The following is a 17,890-nucleotide window of genomic DNA, read 5'->3' on the forward strand; positions in this document are numbered from 1 at the left end:
ACTGCCTATTGATAGCTCATCGATCTTTGGTCCCTACAAGAGTTGGGATGCAGGGTGGTTGGATAATAGGGGATGACCTAGATGGCCTAGATGGCCTAAGAGGAGTGTGCCTTGTATTAAAGAAATAACCTCCCTGAGCTCCGAAGAAGTACTGACTCACTAGCATATGTGCTGTCAAGAAGGAGAAGACGCCTAGATCTCACCTCCTTCCCTCTTGTTACAAAATCAACGCCAGGTAGCCGAGAAGTATATCAGAAAGCGCTGGCCTCAATATCGTGAGTCCTCTCAACCACCCTTAACCATTTGCTTCTTCCTTCAACCCTATGCATCTAGATATCAAAAGGGTCTCAACACCAAAGGGTTCAAGACGAAAAAAGAGTTCACCCCGCAGGTGCTGAAGTGGAGGCTACATCTCTTGGTGTTCATGCTGGGATTTGAACTCGGGTACTCGCTAAGCCTGTCGCCGAGTAGGCTGGCTGGCGTATGTGTAAATCGATCGTTGACCATAAGACCATTCCGCTACCTGTCCCAGTTTGACCTGACCTCTCGACTTAGAGAGGCGCCTGCTGGTGACTGGAATGGACTGGAAGGGGGGGGGGGGTAAATATACCCTTCTCGTGTATTCGTACGGGGAGGTTGGTAAGATCGGGGCCGCGAGGAGGGAAGGAACGATGAGATATGCTTTCGCAGCAATTGAACACCGCAAATCTATTTGACGTCTATGTGCCCAAACCCCTATATGTTCGTAACTAACATTGTTGTATACATACGCCCGACCTCCCAAGATGACCATGTCCCTCACCACCTGAATCACACATTTCAAACTCCAAAGTTCCGAGATTCGCCCGCACCAAATGGAATAAATCTAGAAAACCTCCGTTTACCGGTTCTCGAGCTCCAAAACGCCGTCATCGACGTCGTCCTCGTCGCCGTCTAATATCTGCGCCCCAGCCGGCCTTCCACCACCGCTTCCGCTGCCGTTGTTACCACCACCACCACCTCTGCTTCCACCGCCCATACCTCGTCGCTCTTCAAACGACAAGGGTTGGATTCTCCCGCCGGAAGCCGTTGTCACCTTGTCAGAAACCCACCCAGCCGCACGCCGCATCGCACTCCACAGCTTCTCCTGGCTCTCCGCAAAGGCAGAATCATCGCGCGGATTCTCAGCGTGCTCGGCTGTGAACTGGTACTTGAGGCAGTCCTTGACCGTCACCAGACCCGACAGGCGGCCGTGGTACTCGACGAGCACGACTCGTGGGCCGATTTTACGGAACAGTTCCATGACGGTCTCAAGTGGTAGGCGCGGATGCGCTGTGACGGGCGTGGTATCGATGTAGCGACTGAAGTCAACCGACATGGTCGACATCGGGTCCAGGTTGACCGTCACAGTCGGCGTAAGTGGAGTAGTTGCGTTAAGTGACGCCGGCGGAGGCGAGAAGGTGCATCGGGCCTCCGGGTTGATGGGTCTCTCTCGCCGTACGCGGTCAATGGCGTAGCGCAGCTCGGTGCGGCCGATGTAGCCGACGAGGATCTTTGAAGTTGTGTCCTCGACGATGGGGAAGCCCTGGTACTTGTCCTCCTTAAGAAGCTTCTCAAGCTCGGAGAATTCCATGCCGCTCACGGGCAAAGATGTAAGCTCCTTTCGCATCACTTCCGAAACGGGGACGCCAAAGTTGTGCTCTTCCTTGTTGTCTAAGAAGGGGAACCCGCTGAACCAGATCATCCTGTCCGCAATGCCGCCCTTGCCGAACGTTTCGCTGACGATCTTGGTCACACCCACCACGATCATGGTGGGTAGAATGTACGTCAAGGCGCCGGTGAGCTCAAACATGATGACAACGACAGATACGGTAATGTGCATGATACCACTCAACGCGGCAGCAGCGCCAAGGAATGCGTACGTGCCCGGTGTGATACATGGTTCGTCCGGCTTGCAGGCTGCGAAGAAAGCACTCGTAGGATTGGCTTCGTGAATGGCCTGAACAATAATACCCACTGTCCGCCCAAATGAAGCCCCGATGGCCATGGACGGAACGAAGATACCAGCTGGGACTTTGCAGCCGTACGAGATGATGACCAGCAGGATTCTGAGGATCGTAGCCAGAGCCAGTGACAAGATATTGGACAGTCTCTTGTCTGGTTCGCAGAGGCCGTGGTAGTCCTCAGCTCCTTCGCATTCGAGGAACAGGATTTCCATGCTCTCGGTCATATCAATCCTCAAAAAGACGTTGGGATAGCAGATGATGGCAGTGCCGGCCGCGAGAATCGTTGCCTCCGCGATGGCGTACTTTGAAAGGTACTTCTTCCTGAATGCCTGAGCCCGCAGATTCCACTTCATCACAAAGGCGCCGTATAGACCGCCAAAGATGCCCAAGATGATGTAAAAGACAACCTCGAAGAAGTGCCACGAGCGATCGTAGTGGACCTGGAACATGACGAGCTGTCCCGTCCTGAAGGGGTTCATGGCCGCAAGCACAGCCGTCGCCACAAGAGCGCAGAAGTAGCTGCGCCACAACGTCTTGAGGGGAAAGTAGTTAGACATCTCTTCCAGAGAGAAAAGCACTCCGCCAATTGGACTACCGAACGCGACGGCGACACCAGCAGCGGCGCAGGCGCTCAGTATCTCTCTCGTTTTGGAGGCGTTGCGTCGGTACTTCTCGAATAAGCGAGAAATAACGTTTCCGGTACACACGGCGTAGTGTACACTGGGACCCTCCTTGCCGACGGACAGACCAGAGGCGATGGCCAGGGGCAGACAGACGGACTTGATCAAGAGCGTCCAGAATCCCAAGAATCCCTTCATGACGAAGCCCGCAATGATGCACTTGATCTCCGAGATACCCGATCCCGCGGCGTACGGTGCAAACGACTTGACCAGAGTGGCCGACGTGAAGGCGAAGAGGGCGCCAACGACAATGTAGATAACGTAGTTGGCTGGGCCAAACCCCGTCCAGGGATACCACTCGTCGCATCCATTGTCCTCTCCCCAGCAGCAAAAGTTCTCGTTCAGGTAGAAAGCCGTTGTGCAGTGCCCCATTTTTATATCGGACAACCACTCCGTAATGATGTTCAGGAACGCAGCGTTGAGTCCAATGGCGATACCAATCAGCGTGACGACGAGCCAGCCCTGCGCAGCGTCGTAGGACTCTCGCAGACGATACCTCCAGCCCGCCGCCTGACCTGTGTCGAGCATGCCGGCGCGCCGCCGTCGACGCAGCTTCTTGCGCGCCTGCTCCCTGGCGGCATCTTGTACCCAGTCTATGGTGGTGAAGTCCTCGTAGCGCTTGATCTCGGCGATCTCGTCCTCGATCTGCTGCTGCTGATGACTCGCGGGCGGGGCGCCGGCGGCCTCGTCATCGTGCTCGCTCTGTTCGGCGGTCGAGACGGCAAAGGAGATCCTCGAGCTGATGGAAGGGCGCGGGGGCCGGTGCGGGCTGTGCGAGAAGGATGTGCTTCGGGAAGTCATTGTCGCATCCGCGCCGTGCTCATGTTCGCGGCGGTCGAGGAGTCGTGGTGAAGGGCCGGACGTCCCAATGAGTGTCGTCCCCGGAGTTTGGCTGCTTTTTCGTTCAGTTTGGCTCTTGTTCTAACAAGGCTTCGTATGGTGTGTAGTCGTAGATGTTCTCTAGGCAGGCTTTCTTAGATTGCCAATCACCAGGAGGAGGCACGAATATGTAGTCGCAGACTGCGGCGACGAGGCTAGCTGGGTGAGCAAGGATGATGAGGACAGTGATGGCCGATTTGCCGTCTCCCAGCTAATTGGGGTCACTGGGGACGCTGCGAACGTCTCCAATGTGGCGGGGGCTCCCCTGCAATTGGCGTTTAAGCTTCCACTTACCTCGCCCGGTACGCTGCACACCGGCGCGTTTTTAGTGGTCGCGTCCCAATGGCCTTTTTGGCGCGACCCGACTCTATCAAAAGTGATTCCCTCTCTCCTTGACGACCACATCTGAGAAGACATCTCACATCCACGAAAACCTACGACCGACGAAACCACGGCAACTACCTAGCGAAGAAATCACTGCGTCACAGCGAATTAGCTTAGTCGAGACAAAACCAAGCAGACTCGACCGTTGACGCCGGTATCTCTCTAACCCCTTATCCTCCTCGGCGGCCACTCACGCCAAGGTTCAATCAGGTAGGCTGTTCTTCTCCTTCACCAAAGTCCGCATCTCAACCCTATGGCACGGCCAATTTCGACAAGAGCATAACAACCGGTGTTTGATGTGTTATGAGACGTTATAAGATAGACCTTGGATTCATTCCTGGACTCACTTACATGCACCCCATTAGACTGGATTTGCATGAGCTGCGGAGATGGTCTCTGGTGCTTGGCCTGCGTTAGGCACCCTACAAGAGGTCGTCTACCTCAGGTACTTCAACCAACTCAGTTTGATTCCATCTTCCTGCATACTTAGGCACCTTGGGAGGTCTTACCGACTTACACCAGCTTTCATATCAAGGTCCATTGTCTCGTATACCTAGTAGCTAACATCAATCAAGGCACATCATCTAAACCTCGCCTCCTGACAAGACACCACTCACATCCCATCCCAACTCACAATGCCTCCCAACAACAACGCGATACCTCCCAGAAAGGAGGTGACAGGCCAGCCGGCCCTGCCTCGTAAGTCACTCACCTCCCTGCTCACGGTCTTACGGGTTATTCTGACAGCCCCTGACAGTGGCCCGCGTGAAGAAGATCATTGGTACAGATCCAGACATTGGAATCTGCTCAAACAACGCGGCTTTTGTTATCACTCTGGCAACAGTATGATGCTCTCACCCATGCTCTTGCTCCTCATCTTTCATCGAAAGGGGCATGCTGACCCTCCACTCAAAAGGAAATGTTCATCCAGTACCTTGCCGCCGAGGGCCATAACATGGCAAAGGCAGAGCGCAAGCCCCGTCGTAACGTTCAATACAAAGACTTGTGTACGTGACTCTTGCGAAATTGTAGCTTGCTTCTTCTTAGCCTGGCTTCCCTTTGCCTCAAGCGGTTTCAAGGAGTCAGCAGAAGCATCATTGAAAAGTCACTAACAAGGCAAACGTACCCTCCAGCAACCGCAGTCAACCACCACGACAACCTCGAATTCCTCGAGGACGTCATCCCCAAGACGGTCCCCTACAAACAAATCAAGGATTCGGCCGCCGCCGCGCGCCTCAACCCCCGGAAAGCTGACCAGGAGCCCAAGAAGCGGCAATCGACCCTCAAAACGAAGGGCGCCAACGCAGGCGCTTCCAGCAGCGGCAACAGCAACGGTGTCAATGGCACAGCCGCCGCTGCCGCCTTGGATCCAGTCGCAGCTGTCATTCATTCCGACGATCCCAGCGCCCAGCTGGTCGCCGAGGCCCGTCGTGCGGCTGGGGACGAGGATGTTGACATGACGGGATAGGGAAAGTTCTAGTCCGTTCTTCCTCTCCGGCCGTTCCTTGGAGGGATAGCCCCTTTTTAATGAGCTCAGCGGGCATCTGGAAGCTTGGCAGACTGTCTTTTGCGATTGTTTGTACGGAATAGGAGCACCTTAGTCAAGGAGCTTGGGTCTGAACAGCCAATATTATAATAGCCAGGACCGCAGCATTCACCAATGAGGGAGAAAGGGACACAATATTACGAAGTGTACGATGCATAATTGGTCTCCTTTTTTTTGCCACCGAATGAATATTGAATGGGTCTTTTCTCTCCCCAGATCCAACGATCCCTTCATCCATTAGCAAAAGGGGGAAAGGTTCGTCTTCGACTCAAAATATCCCCTTTTTTTTTAGTTCTTCGTCAACAAAACAAACGCCAGTCCATGGATATGACCCGTTTTCTTCGCAACCATAGTTGAAGTTGCCTCTCTCCTCTCCCTCAAGTACATCCTTCTCTCTCAAATAAGAGGAATTCGAGTGGTTGACCCTGCCTCCAGCCGCAACCAAAACACTCAGTCCTCCATGGTGGCGTCCCCGTCCAGGTGTACACCCGCCGGGATAGTCCCCTCGGTCAACATCTTCTCCAGCCGGATAATCTCCTGCAGGCTGTCGGCCTTCTTGATCATCTCCTTCAGCCGCTCCTTCTCCTTGTCCGTGAGCTTTATCCTCGAGAGCTTCGAAGGCGCGGCGCCGCCACCGGCCGTGCCATTGGAGGCTGCGGCGGCGATGTCGAGCTGTTTGGACTTGTTGCCCATGATCTGAGAAAAACACGCCAGAATGAGTGTCGAGTAGACATAGAATCTGAAGGAGGGGAAGAAGAGGGCGTGGACATACCTTGGCCGCCGCATCTGTAGGCTCCTCCGCCGTACCAAACAGCTCCCTCGCCTTCTCCCTCTCGGCCTCCTTGACTTTCTGGTAATCCAGGAACCGCACAGTCGGACACCTCCAGACAACCCAGTATCGGTAGTTCTAAAGCCCTCACTGTCAGCCTTCAACCCCGCCATGAATCGCCCCCTTTTTTTTCCCGTCAAAGAAATAATAAGGAAAAGGGTAAACAGTTTGCAAAAAGCGCACCTCCTTCTTGGTCACCGGGTTATCCACCAACACCAAATGCGTCAACCGCTTGAACCCCGCCAACACATCCAGGTCCGCGAGCTGCGCAATCTGGTTCGACGCCAGCACGAGCTGCTGCAGGTTCGGGATCGCGTTGGGGAGCGACGTCTGTATGCTCGCGACACGGTTGTGCGCCAGCAGCAGCGTCGAGAGGCGCGTCGAGAGCGGGAAGTTGCCCAGGACCTGGATGTCGTTGTCGGTGAAGTCGATGGAGTCGTGGGGCTGTTTTTTGCGCAATTAGAACAAACGGTCAGCCAGAGGACAAAACTCAAGGAAAGCCGAGGAGGGAAGGAGAGAAACTTACGCCTGCGACACCCAGGTTCTCAATCGCTGGGATTCGATGTCCTATTCATTCCAACCGACGCAAGACGCTATCAATTCTGGCCCTCAAAAAGTGTAGTATCTGCTCCTTTCACACAAAACGCACCTCGGAGATCAAGCTCTCGCTCCTTGAGCGGATTCAGGTAGGAGAGCGAGCCCTTGATGAGCTCCGCCGTGAGCCTCATCTTTGGTTTCTTTGGCTTTCGTTGGTGGTAGAAATGCTGGTGATTTGGTTGTGCTGGGGGTTACCTCTCTCGAAAGTTCTCGGGTTCGCCGTGGGCTCAGTGGTGATGCGACTCGGATTTGTTCGTCGAGCTGCGTCGTCGGTCAGTGGTGCCGCCGCAATTCGTTTTTCGTTGTCGCGTCTTGGGGTTGGTCGCGTGGGTATAATACTGGGTGGACGATTCGACGAGGCTGAAAAGTTGGCGGTCGAACAAGGCGCCCAAAATTTCCCGCCTGATTAGAGCTGCCATCCCCGCGATTTCGTACTGTGTGTCTAATTCTCGACACGGCCCATTATACGCTACGGGTACGCCTGGCCTGTGATTATATTAATTGGTTGTGCACTGTGTCTTCCGCACCTTTCAACCAAAGCATGTCTCATTCCAAAGGTATTAAGTTGAATAGACATGATATTGTATTCGTCAGATAATATTTCATCAATGAAGAACCTATCATTGTCAGTTAATCATTGACAAGACTCAAAGTTCTTCCCCCATGTGTTATGTATCTTGTATAATGTATTCACTAGGTATCTATGTTCAAAGAACCCTCGACCAAACGCCCAAGAAGCAATCCGCTATGAAAACACAAACACCACGCCAGATCGATCCACCGACAGCGTCATGCTATACGGGAGCTCAATCAGCGCAACATCCATAATGGAATCCAAGTGAGACCGCAGAAGCTGCTGCTGCTGAAGTGAAATCACAGTCGAGCGCGGCGGTCGCCCACCAGCCGCCGTGCTCTTTCCGCTGACCGCCGCGTTCGGAGCCGTCGGCGCTTGTCGCGGGATCCTTTCCGTGTTCAGCGTCATGGCCGTCGTCGGATGGGAGGCCGTGAACGTCGGCTTCGGATCCTCCCCTTGCAGCCCGCTGTAGACCACCGAACTTTCTATGCGAGACAAGTCCCAGAATCGTAACTTCTTGTCCGATCCCGCGGTGACGATGAAAGCATGCCGTACGTCGCGTGAGTCCTCTGAGGCGCCTGTGCCTGCTACCATCGCACGAACACCTCGGTCCGCGTTTCCGGTACCGCTAGGCTCAATGTTGGTAGCAAATCGCCCAAGCATACCTTCAGGCTTGTCCTCGTCCACTTCCCAAGCCTCGTATCCCTTCGGGCCCTCCTTATTGCCCCCAACGCGGTAAATCTCTCTGCAGATTGTACGCTCTAGGTCCCAGACGGTGACTTCGCCCTGACCCGTTCCACCAGCGACGCAGACCCATTTGCCTCTGCCCTTGCTCGGGTGTATGCATAGTCTGTAGATGGAACTCTTGCCAGGAACGCCCCAACCCTTGAGTCTCATTCGGAACCTTAGGTCCCAAAGGTCTATGACTCCATGAGTAGTTCCTACGCATAACCAGTTTCTCTTACGATCGACACAGAAACACGTAGGTGTACCATGGTGCACAGGGTTCTCCAGCGTATACAGCAGTGACATGGTCCGCAGGTCGATGCCGAGAATCCTGGAGCGATTCGTCGCAAGGAGCATCACCGAGGTGGATTCCACTTTGAAGTGCTCGCACCACACTGCGTACTCGTCTTCTGGAAGCTGATACTCCCGGAGAAGACGAAGTTTCCCGTATCGCAATGTGCCACTTGCCGAGACGGTCTCGACCTTGACAATGTGAACGCTTCCATCGCTGGCGCAGCTGATGAAGCAGTGTGTGTTCTCAATGAAGCACAGCGCAAGCACCCTAGCGCCATCGGCATGCTTATGGCTTTGCCTTGATCGGTGCGTAATGTTCTTCTCTAGGCGCGCACTATCCCAGACTCTGACGGAGCCATCATCGCCTCCTGTGATGAAGAACACATGGTCTGGAGACACCACCAGACGGTTGATTGAGCCGGTGTGTTCAGCAAACGTGGCAACCATGCGTCCCTGTGGACGCCACGGCTCGTCGCCTGGCTGTCCCACTGAGCGATTCGTTTTCCGACGTGTGATAGGGGTAACCATCGGTCCGAACTCGGCGATATCGTGAGGATAGTTGTCCTGGTACATGGAGTCGAGCATTTTGAGAATGCTGGGGTCGGTTCCCTCATAGGAGTGATTGGGCCTTAGTTTCGCCACGACACTCGCAGTGCTGGTTGGACGGTCCTGTAGATTTGGTCGAGCAAGAGGAGTAGGAGCAAACGGACCCTCCACTTGGCCAACAGCATTCGCTCCCGACATGCCAGTCTCCGGCACGCTCTTATTGCTGTCTTTGCGGTCCAGAAGACTAAGAGCGCTGGCCTGGTGGCGAATGGCCCTCCGAGTTGCGTAAGGCTGATCATGGATAGAGGCCCCATCGTCCGTCGGGCTCCCGACCGTGAGCTTACCCTGCCCAGTCGATGCGCGTCTCGCAGGATCGATCTCTCTCACACGAGAAACGTCACGCGAAGTAGACCCGTGGTCTTCCACCACGCGAGTCCGGAGACTGTTGAGAGCTGCAAATCGTCTCCTTCCTGTCGAGTCATCGATTGTCATGGAGGCATCCAGAAGAGCATCAGCAATGGTGTACGGGCCCTTCTGATTTGACTCGGGGGTAAATGTGGACTGTTGCAGTGGCTCCTCGTCAAAGAATACTGTCTGCGGCGTGATGCCGAGACTCTTCAAGGAGATCACTTCGTTGAGCTTGGCCGGTTCGCCGTCCATGCCATCTCGCGACTTCATTTTGCTGATTCGCCAAATGAATTCTCGCAAGACGAGGAGTTTGAACTCGTCGTCCGGCCCAAGGCCAAGGTTCCGAAGGCGGCCAAGCCATAACTCGTCTTCATCGTTCCGCGAGACTTTGCTCAGTGTATCCTTAGACGACCGACTGCTGATAGTCTTGGGAAGCGATCCAAACGAAAATGACCTGAGCTGCTGCGTCAGCTTCCAGAAGACGCCTTTGTCGGTCTTGAGAGCCCAGACTAGGGCCTGATCAAATACGGCTCTCGACATTGGCCGTTTCAAAGCGTCCAACAGACTGAGCTCTGAAAACGCAGGAACCATTCCAGTCTTGAGGTATTGCTTGACTAGGGGATACACGATGCACCTGACGTCTGCTGGAGACAAGAAACGAGTTGTCTCAGACAAGAACTCCGTCGCAGATTCTCGGATCCATTGGTTGGGGTGCATCGTAAATCGTGCAACAACGTCAATAAGCTCCCAAATCTTGGTTTTGGAAAGGAGGCCCAGCCGTGCCAGCTGTGCCAAAGAATGCAGGGCTGCTTGTACCACAAACTCCTCTGGATCGGTAAAGGCCTGCACCATGAGCGGCAGCATGAACTCCTCGAGGCTGACGCTTCCCACCACGCTGGCTATACTGACGATGGTTTCCAAAAAGGCACACTTTAGCATCCAGTCTCGGTCGTTTAAGTAGGTGTTCAAATGGGTTAGAAGAATGTCGTTTGCCTCTGCGGGACCAAAGAAGAGGCACAAATCGGGCACAGAAGTCAAGAACGCCCTGCGAACAGAAACATCCGAATCTTCCACGAGTGCCTTCGTATGGAGCTCAAACATTTCGTAGAGTTCGCGTTGTGCGTCGTCGAATAGCCCATCGAAGGCAGCCTCCGCTTCGATGCCTGGCTCGAGCTCAGGATCAGCTACCGTCAGGGTTCCATCCGACTTGAGGGTTGCCGCGAGCTCCAAGTAGCGAGCAGCTGTGGTCGCAAGGCTTCCGATACAAGATGCATAGGTTGCTCGTACCAGTGGGCTGGCTGGTTTCGATGGTGCAATCAAGGCACTTTGAAGTCGAGGTAAGATGTACTCGACAAAGATGTGCGAGTTGACGGGAGACACCACTCGGACTAGGTGTAACAATTGAGATATGGACCGGAGCGCTGCGATAACCACAAGTTCCGAATTATCATTAAGAAGCGTCATAAGGTATGGCAACACGCGGTCTAGTTTAGCTTCGTCCGTGATTCTCTCGGAAAAGGCGAGCAACACATCACAGGCTCTGATCTTCGACGCCGCCCTAGCCGTATTACGGAGGGATGAGACAATCAGCGTGAGGAAGATCAAAGTCCCGTCATCTTCTGGCGGGTCGGACGACCCGGTGATGTACTGTTCATGGTTTGGTATGTTGAGGCGAACAGGAAAGTGGCCCAACCCCAGCTTTCCGGCCAGGGGCTCGGCTTGCATTGGGCGTTTGTCGTTTGGATAACCGAGAAAGTAAGATATTTTGTCAAAATCGAGGAATACGCGGTCGATACGGTCGTCCGCTTCTCCCAAGTTCCTCGTCGCACCAGATATAGGACTGTTCCCAGATGAGGGATCCGTAATCAACTCCATGTACTGGTGGAGGAAGTTGTAGAAGTACTCGGGAAAGACCTTCTTCTTCCAGAAATCCAAGTATTGCTCTGCAGAGTACCGACGTTCGGGGTCAAGCTGAATCATGTGCGATATCATATCCCGCAAGTCCTTGTCCGGAATACGACTGATTTGCGAAATGACTGGGTCATACTCGCCCTTGCGGAACTTGTACAACGAACTAAGTGTGAAAATGGGCGACTCCAGGAACATCTCAGCAATGACGCAGCCGGCACTGAAAACATCCATAGCCCACGTAAGCTTCGCGTCCTTGCTGTTAACCTCCTCCGCTGCGACGAAGCGTTCAGGCGCCACATAACAGGTTCGCCGTCCGGATGTGTCAAAGTAGTACGAGAAGTCGCCTGGATTGTCATCGGGCAGCAGTATGGGCTTGAAAGGAGCAGAGAAGTCGGAGAGGTATAGCCAGTTCCAAGATGTCACTAGCGTGTTCTCCGTCTTGATGTCGCCGTGATAAATGTCTCGGGCATGGCAGTCACGCAGGGCGCACAGCAGCTGGAAAGCAAGCCATTTCTTCTCGATGTCCTCCAGGAATGGACGGGTACTCATGCGATCGTAGAGGGAGTTGTAGAGGAACTGTCGGACTAGGTAGCCATTCGTTTCGGTCTCGACGATCCGGTGGAAGCCCAGCGCATTGGGCACATCGGCCAGGCCGCTACGTTGTTCTTGAGATAGTCAGCCATATGCTCAGCGATTTCGGGAAGACAGGTCAAAGGCTGGCTCACTCTCTATGTCGCGTTTGTACTTCCCCAGAGGCATCGAGGTGTACGGCTTGACTAGGACCTTGACAAGAGCTACTCCATCGTGATGCCTCGCGCGTATGCTCTTCATGAAGCGCGCATTTCCGATACTCTTCTCGTACACGAGGTCGGAGAGCTCGGGTATATCTATACCCGCAGAGCCCGCGGAGGGCGTCGCTAGAGAGAAACCTTGGCCCATGGCGGGCAGAGATAGCTCAACTGCTCAGGAAGCTATGCGATTACTTGGCCGGTGTGGTAGGGAGCGGTCATGTTGGGGAAGGTAAGTCGCAAAAAGCAGTCATTTGACCTAGTTGGACGGGACTCTATCTGTGGTAGAGTTCTCGTTGCGTCGCGAAGATTGACGAGTTGTTGGTAAAGATGCCTTGCAGCAGTGATGCAATCACGAGTGCATTTAGGTCACCGTCCCCAGATCAAGCAAGGTGCCTGCCGCGGGCGGGACGTAGGCTGTCCACTTAAGCAATCAGTACCTTACCTTACCTTACGTGGTACATCGGCGTCCCGCCGTCTTTAACCTCCGCACCGCGTACCCGTAAACCTGGCCCGTGCTTCCACCCCTGCCAGGCCTAAGTTGAGTGATTGAAGGTCACTCGGTAGCTTGATACCATATTCATAGCAACGAGAATTAGGTAAACGATAGCTTACAAAGCTTGATCTGCAAACTCTCGATCAAGCATATAAGTCAAAGCTGTCCGCGTCTACGAACGAACCAAGCAGGACTTATACCAAAAGCTGATCACCGGTCATGCAACCTGCAGGAGCCCTCAAAGCTGGTGTGTCTCACCCCAGCGTCTTGACGGTGTCATTGCTCAACCCATACAAGAACCGTTTCGTTTACTGATATCCCCAACTTGGTGGCTGATATGTATACTCAATTTTAAGCACCGTATTATCACAGTATCATCTAGACTCAAGCAGGAGTAATGCTTCGCAAAACGTCAGCAGTAGCTGCCCCAGACAGGTGGGTTACACACAGCTCACTTACCGTAACATTAATCGGAAGTCAGCTCACTCAAGAGAGCGACAGAGACACAGACAAAACACAGGCTGCCCATATAACCGACAGCTTCCCAGCGAATCAGCACGCAACAAGGGCGCCCGACGATCGCCAAGTTGCGAGATGGCACATGTCAAGATCTCCCCGAAGCGGAAACCTCCTCATACCTTACCGCGTAAGGTAGGAGGAGCTTGAAGAAATTAACCCCTCCAAAAGACCTCCCCCCCCCTCCCAAACCCCCACCTTGGCGCGCGCCGCAGCAATAAGAGCATGGAAGTAGAAAGGCCACCGCCTTCACCGGGAGGTAACCCGGCCGTCTCGGCGTTCCACGTCACTAGCGAAAGACAAAACCTACTTCCTTTCATTCGTACAAGATAAGGTGAGAAGAAACGACAGGTCTCAGAAGCTAGAATAAAACCGCCCCTCCTCTTCGGAGGAACACCTTGATATTGGAAAGAATAGCCCGCCGGTGTTAATCCCAAGCGGAAACCCTTTCAAACACGACAAGCTGCTCAACTTAGCAGCAAACCCTTTCACTCTTCCCTTCCCTCGCCCAATCCCAAGCCTGTTCCATGATCCCCCCAAACTGCGCAATCCGAAGCGAGCGAGAGGTAGGACAGCAAGAGTCATGCCTGTCCATCAAAAGTGGATGACTCTGTAGATACAGTTCGTCTGAAGAGCTACGCCATACCTACGATGCCCATGTCATCAGTGTCAAGATCTAGGTCTAAAAGTCTCATCCCACCAAACTCTCTTTCCAGCCCTAGCCTCACCGCCAAATTCCACTGCAACAAACACCTCCCCGTTGTGTCAGCATTTTCTGTGCTTCTTAATTCGCGATCTTAATCTTCCTGGTTCAGGGACTTTCCCGACGGAGCACAAGCTGAAAGAAGCTGCTCATGCGCGCGTGACCACAAGAGTTTCAGCTCCCGATGCGGATGAAACCATTCAGGGTAGCATCAGCGGCACCAATACCACACTGTCACGTCTGCCTCACAACCGTCAGCTATAGCAAGAAGCATCATCAGTGTGAGAGAACTCTCTTTGGTATTTGAGCTAAGTAAATTGAGCGGCTATCCAGTAGGTTACAGGAGGAAGCCAAAGTAATATCGTCAGGCCATGTGTAGCAGGATAGGTTTCGCGCCGCAACGGCCAACGATTAAGACGAAATCCGATTCACCTCCTCAAAACCAAGTGCCCAGGCTTTGTCGTTGTCCTCGCCTCCACCTAGTCGATCGGGAGTCGATGTGTGACCGAGTAATACCAAGGACGACAAGCCAGACATATCCGCTGCCGCAGGCTCAGCTCTTCTGCCCAAGAGGTCCGCCATTAAGTATGTCGCATAGGCCCTCCCCGACCTCTTACTACTCCACAAACATCAGTACCTCGTCACCGCACCATGGGTATATAAGTCGATTGTTCGAAATGAAAGGGGAGAGCGCATTGCGTGCGTGTTCGTCATAAAATTAAGATCGCGTATCGTTGTCTCATCAGAACCACTCGCATGGGGTGCTCGAATTGGTCTGTGAAGGCTTCCGAGTGGTCGTCGTGATTCGAAGCGATGCCGCGTTGAAGAAGAAAGTTTCGTTCGTTCGTCTAGGATTGATGACATTAGGCGGGTCGTCGCAGAAATGTAGTTACTTCGTCTCTATGTGCAAAATGCCAAGGGAGTCAAGTGAACTGCGGTCGGTGGAAACGTTAAGCACGTTTCATTAAGAGTCGCTGGTCAATGTCGCCCGAAGGGAACTTCGACCTCTCTGTGAGGCCGAAGTCAATACAAGCTCGATGCCTCAACGCCGTAGCCCATGCTGAAAAGACAACTATTTTCGTTTAGGTGTATGCAAAACTCAGTAAATTGGCCTTGCTTTTTCATGAAAAAGATGAGTGTCCTTGGTGAGCGCTGGAACCTTCTGTCGAGACATCCCCTTCAATAGTTTTCCTCCAGTGTTCCGGTAAGCAGACGCAAACGAGGGGGAAGGCCTTGATCTCGCCGCTCACGGGCGGCGAATTGTCCTGATGCCGGCCAGAAGTGTTGGAAACACCGCTGTCTCGTTGGGCCTGTCGTCGAGCTTCCCATTCATCGGCCCGCTCATCCACCAGAATACCCGTTGCCCAACCGTCGTCCCAGATACCCACAATCTTGAGCATATCGCCGCGTTCGAGAGTAAATTCATCGGGGGCACGGGGTTGATAGGCCCAGAGTGTAGCGACTCTATCACCGGGGTGGATGTCGTCTTGAGAGTAGTAATCCTTGAAGAATGGCAGCTGCTCAGATTGCTGGCTGGCCATGCCTTGTGGAGACGACATTCCGGCGCTCGTTGGCGATTGCGGATCCGCCAGGACTGAGCTACTAGATAGAGATCCCGTCCTCCGGATGTTAGTGGGAGGGGGCCGTAGAACACCAGCTCTGGATTCCGACTCGGGGCTGTCTCCAAATTCGGATGAAGACGGATCGTCGCCTCTCCTCCTGCCCGTCATATATCCTGCTGCTCCTCCAGCGGCGGCGGCCATGAGGGGGCCACTGTTGCGGCTGGGCGGGACAGGAGCCGGGTCTGATGCGCTCTCCAAAGCTGACATTCGGGCGATTCGGCCGCCGGGCAAGACTTCGTATCCGCTCGTGGTCTGGGCCGGCGCTATCTTAACCGTAGACGGTCCTTGCCTAGAGGGTGACGGTTGGTTGAACACACTGCCTTTCTGGCTCCCACGTCTTCTTCTTTTGGCGAGCAAGATGCATGCGAAGATGAGGCCGGCAAGCAACAGAGCGCCTACCACGCTGCCGATAACGATACCGGCAATGGCACCACCTGATAGTCCTTTGGATGCAGCTGCCGTATTTGACGGGCTCGGGGTCGCCGTTGCCGTTGGGGGTGCGAAGGTCATGGTAGGGAAAATGGAGGGTAGCGTGGCTCCGGCACAACGCTGGTCGATGTTCGAGTTGTAGCAGCATGTGTCAGTAGAGTTAATACCACCAGATGCGCAATAGGAGCACAATCCCACGGTGCTGTTGCCGTATCCACAGTTCTCCTTCTCGTTGGCGACGCCTTGAATGCAGTTGGAAGATGACAGAGAGCCGGCAGGCAGAGCGCAGTTGGTGAAGTCTGCTCGAATTTGATTGACGAGATTGCTGCCCGGGTTGCCGCAGAGACTGCTGTCCGAGGTGAGCAGAGCCTCACTTTGTGCGAATTCGGCCTTTGATTCACGTTAGCAACTGTCGCAACTGCTGCCGATTCCACGAGTCACTTACACAAGTGTCGGCGCACACGGGTCGTGAGTTGGATGCAGTCAAATTGCATGCGTCGATCGAATTCTGAACAATTGAGTTGCAGACAACTGTAGCCGTGAAACGTGCGTATAGCTCGTCCGGGTTGGTAAGATTGACGTTGCTACAGCCAAGTAGTGTTTGATACCTGGTTACGTGTGAGCAAAAGCATTTACGAAATCGCTGATGGATGAGCTTACTTCTCCCGCACGTATGTTGTCTCAAGATAAGACGACATCTGCTGATCAAATGTTTCTCTGCTGGACACATATTGAAGGAAGGGGCTATTAAGGATGGTCAGTGTAGGTCGCGGCGCTTGGTGATTGCACAACGTACAAAATCCCCGCCACAAAGCCTGTAGTCGAAACGGATGCTGACTGAAAAGCTGAACATGTCGTCGATCCCTGCAGAGAAATACAGCTTGACTGCGCCGAAACCACTGCCGCGGACAGCACTGACGAAAGTGCTGCTCTCGCTATTTGACCCATCTCTCTTCCTCTGCCTGTAGGCTTTCCTTTACCGGTGGTTGAAATTGTCGTTCCGTAACTCGTGGCCACCAGCTTGGAAGGCTCGATTTGAAGTCGTTGATCAGAGAAGGATCCCGTTCATGACTATCTTTCCAGGATTTCACAGATCGTCGTCCCGAAGGAATTTCTTGGCGGGCCGAACGGGAGATCGTCGTGAATGTTTGACAGTCAAAGTAAAGAGTGCTTGTGGCTCTGAGAGATGCTGGACGAGTGATAGTCGTAACCAAAAAGGATTCAGGCAGTCGTTCAATTGATTTTGTAAAGAGGCCGAATCGTTTGCACTGAGCTGTTGCTGTTGTTGTTGTTGTCGTCGGGAAAAAGAGGCAAAACGGCGGGTAGGTGGTTGATCAACTGTGTCAATTGAGAAAATAGCTCCAGGTGGGGGCCGAGGAAGGTGAGAGACTGTCGAATGCTCGGGGATTGGGTCGCGATTAACGTATTGACATGGAAATCGGATTGAGATTTCGGCGCAGGAAGGAGGTTGACCAAGAGATTTAGAAATAGGTACTCGGGGAACTGCACCACTAGATTGGTGGGTTGCGAGAGGTAAGAGGCTGAACGAGAGTAAGTAAGTGAAGGCAAACAAAGGTTGATTGACAATATTCGGGTAGGAATACAATTAGGAGGATGCAGTTAAGATCCGAGATTTGTGAGGAAATTCGACGTGTCACGGTCGGGCTCGTCGAGGCGAGAGAAGAAGGGAAAGGCGATGATGTTGTTTTGAGGCGGGACGAAGCTCGCAACCACACAAACACACACACTCACGCGCGGGAGGGAAGGGGAAGGGGAGGCAAGAGGAGCACTCTGCGGCAGGTACGGGAGGACCTTGGGGAAAATAGGGAAATTTTGGAAGGCAGCAAGCAGCGCGAGGGACATGGGATGGGCACATGGGCACAGCCGATTATCAGAGGTGCGGTGGAAGGTACCCTCTCAAGTCTTCCCACGCTTCCTTCCCTCAGGTTGACCCCGGGCCGGGACCTGGGCGGTGGA

The 17,890-nt window shown here is 53.7% G+C and overlaps 7 protein-coding genes across 7 annotated transcripts; 2 read left to right on the top strand and 5 right to left on the bottom strand.

Moving 5' to 3' along the window:
* Positions 1-880: 880 nt before the first annotated feature.
* CLUP02_15242 (voltage gated chloride channel) lies at positions 881-4,306 on the bottom strand (the record flags this gene model as incomplete). Its single annotated transcript, XM_049294166.1, has 3 exons — positions 881-3,557; positions 3,839-3,851; positions 4,276-4,306. The coding sequence occupies 3 exons, from the start codon at positions 4,304-4,306 to the stop codon at positions 881-883; spliced, it is 2,721 nt and encodes a 906-aa protein (XP_049151312.1).
* Positions 4,307-4,563: 257 nt separating this feature from the next.
* On the top strand, positions 4,564-5,396 carry CLUP02_15243 (histone-like transcription factor and archaeal histone; the record flags this gene model as incomplete). The annotated part of the gene is made up of 4 exons (XM_049294167.1): positions 4,564-4,627; positions 4,686-4,771; positions 4,845-4,939; positions 4,976-5,396. The coding sequence occupies 4 exons, from the start codon at positions 4,564-4,566 to the stop codon at positions 5,394-5,396; spliced, it is 666 nt and encodes a 221-aa protein (XP_049151313.1).
* A 528-nt stretch (positions 5,397-5,924) lies between these two features.
* On the bottom strand, positions 5,925-7,031 carry CLUP02_15244 (U2 small nuclear ribonucleoprotein A; the record flags this gene model as incomplete). The annotated part of the gene is made up of 5 exons (XM_049294168.1): positions 5,925-6,170; positions 6,247-6,381; positions 6,487-6,747; positions 6,830-6,870; positions 6,953-7,031. 5 exons carry the CDS (start codon positions 7,029-7,031, stop codon positions 5,925-5,927), a joined length of 762 nt encoding a protein of 253 aa, XP_049151314.1.
* Positions 7,032-7,127: 96 nt separating this feature from the next.
* Positions 7,128-12,298, bottom strand: CLUP02_15245 (uncharacterized protein; the record flags this gene model as incomplete). The annotated part of the gene is made up of 4 exons (XM_049294169.1): positions 7,128-7,342; positions 7,414-7,517; positions 7,662-12,024; positions 12,085-12,298. 4 exons carry the CDS (start codon positions 12,296-12,298, stop codon positions 7,128-7,130), a joined length of 4,896 nt encoding a protein of 1,631 aa, XP_049151315.1.
* Positions 12,299-12,406: 108 nt separating this feature from the next.
* Positions 12,407-12,794, bottom strand: CLUP02_15246 (uncharacterized protein; the record flags this gene model as incomplete). The annotated part of the gene is made up of 4 exons (XM_049294170.1): positions 12,407-12,481; positions 12,521-12,564; positions 12,610-12,683; positions 12,763-12,794. 4 exons carry the CDS (start codon positions 12,792-12,794, stop codon positions 12,407-12,409), a joined length of 225 nt encoding a protein of 74 aa, XP_049151316.1.
* Positions 12,795-12,862: 68 nt separating this feature from the next.
* CLUP02_15247 (uncharacterized protein) lies at positions 12,863-14,126 on the top strand (the record flags this gene model as incomplete). The annotated part of the gene is made up of 7 exons (XM_049294171.1): positions 12,863-12,916; positions 13,016-13,078; positions 13,164-13,294; positions 13,375-13,444; positions 13,551-13,725; positions 13,761-13,825; positions 13,929-14,126. The coding sequence occupies 7 exons, from the start codon at positions 12,863-12,865 to the stop codon at positions 14,124-14,126; spliced, it is 756 nt and encodes a 251-aa protein (XP_049151317.1).
* A 147-nt stretch (positions 14,127-14,273) lies between these two features.
* Positions 14,274-17,776, bottom strand: CLUP02_15248 (SH3 domain-containing protein; the record flags this gene model as incomplete). Its single annotated transcript, XM_049294172.1, has 12 exons — positions 14,274-14,478; positions 14,612-14,710; positions 14,756-14,762; positions 14,821-14,934; positions 15,022-16,033; positions 16,112-16,303; positions 16,359-16,497; positions 16,574-16,657; positions 16,710-16,919; positions 17,005-17,102; positions 17,183-17,424; positions 17,572-17,776. 12 exons carry the CDS (start codon positions 17,774-17,776, stop codon positions 14,274-14,276), a joined length of 2,607 nt encoding a protein of 868 aa, XP_049151318.1.
* Between the last annotated feature and the right edge of the window lie 114 nt (positions 17,777-17,890).

The sequence above is a fragment of the Colletotrichum lupini genome, chromosome 8 (genome assembly GCF_023278565.1).
Source record: "Colletotrichum lupini chromosome 8, complete sequence".
Taxonomy (NCBI): domain Eukaryota; kingdom Fungi; phylum Ascomycota; class Sordariomycetes; order Glomerellales; family Glomerellaceae; genus Colletotrichum; species Colletotrichum lupini.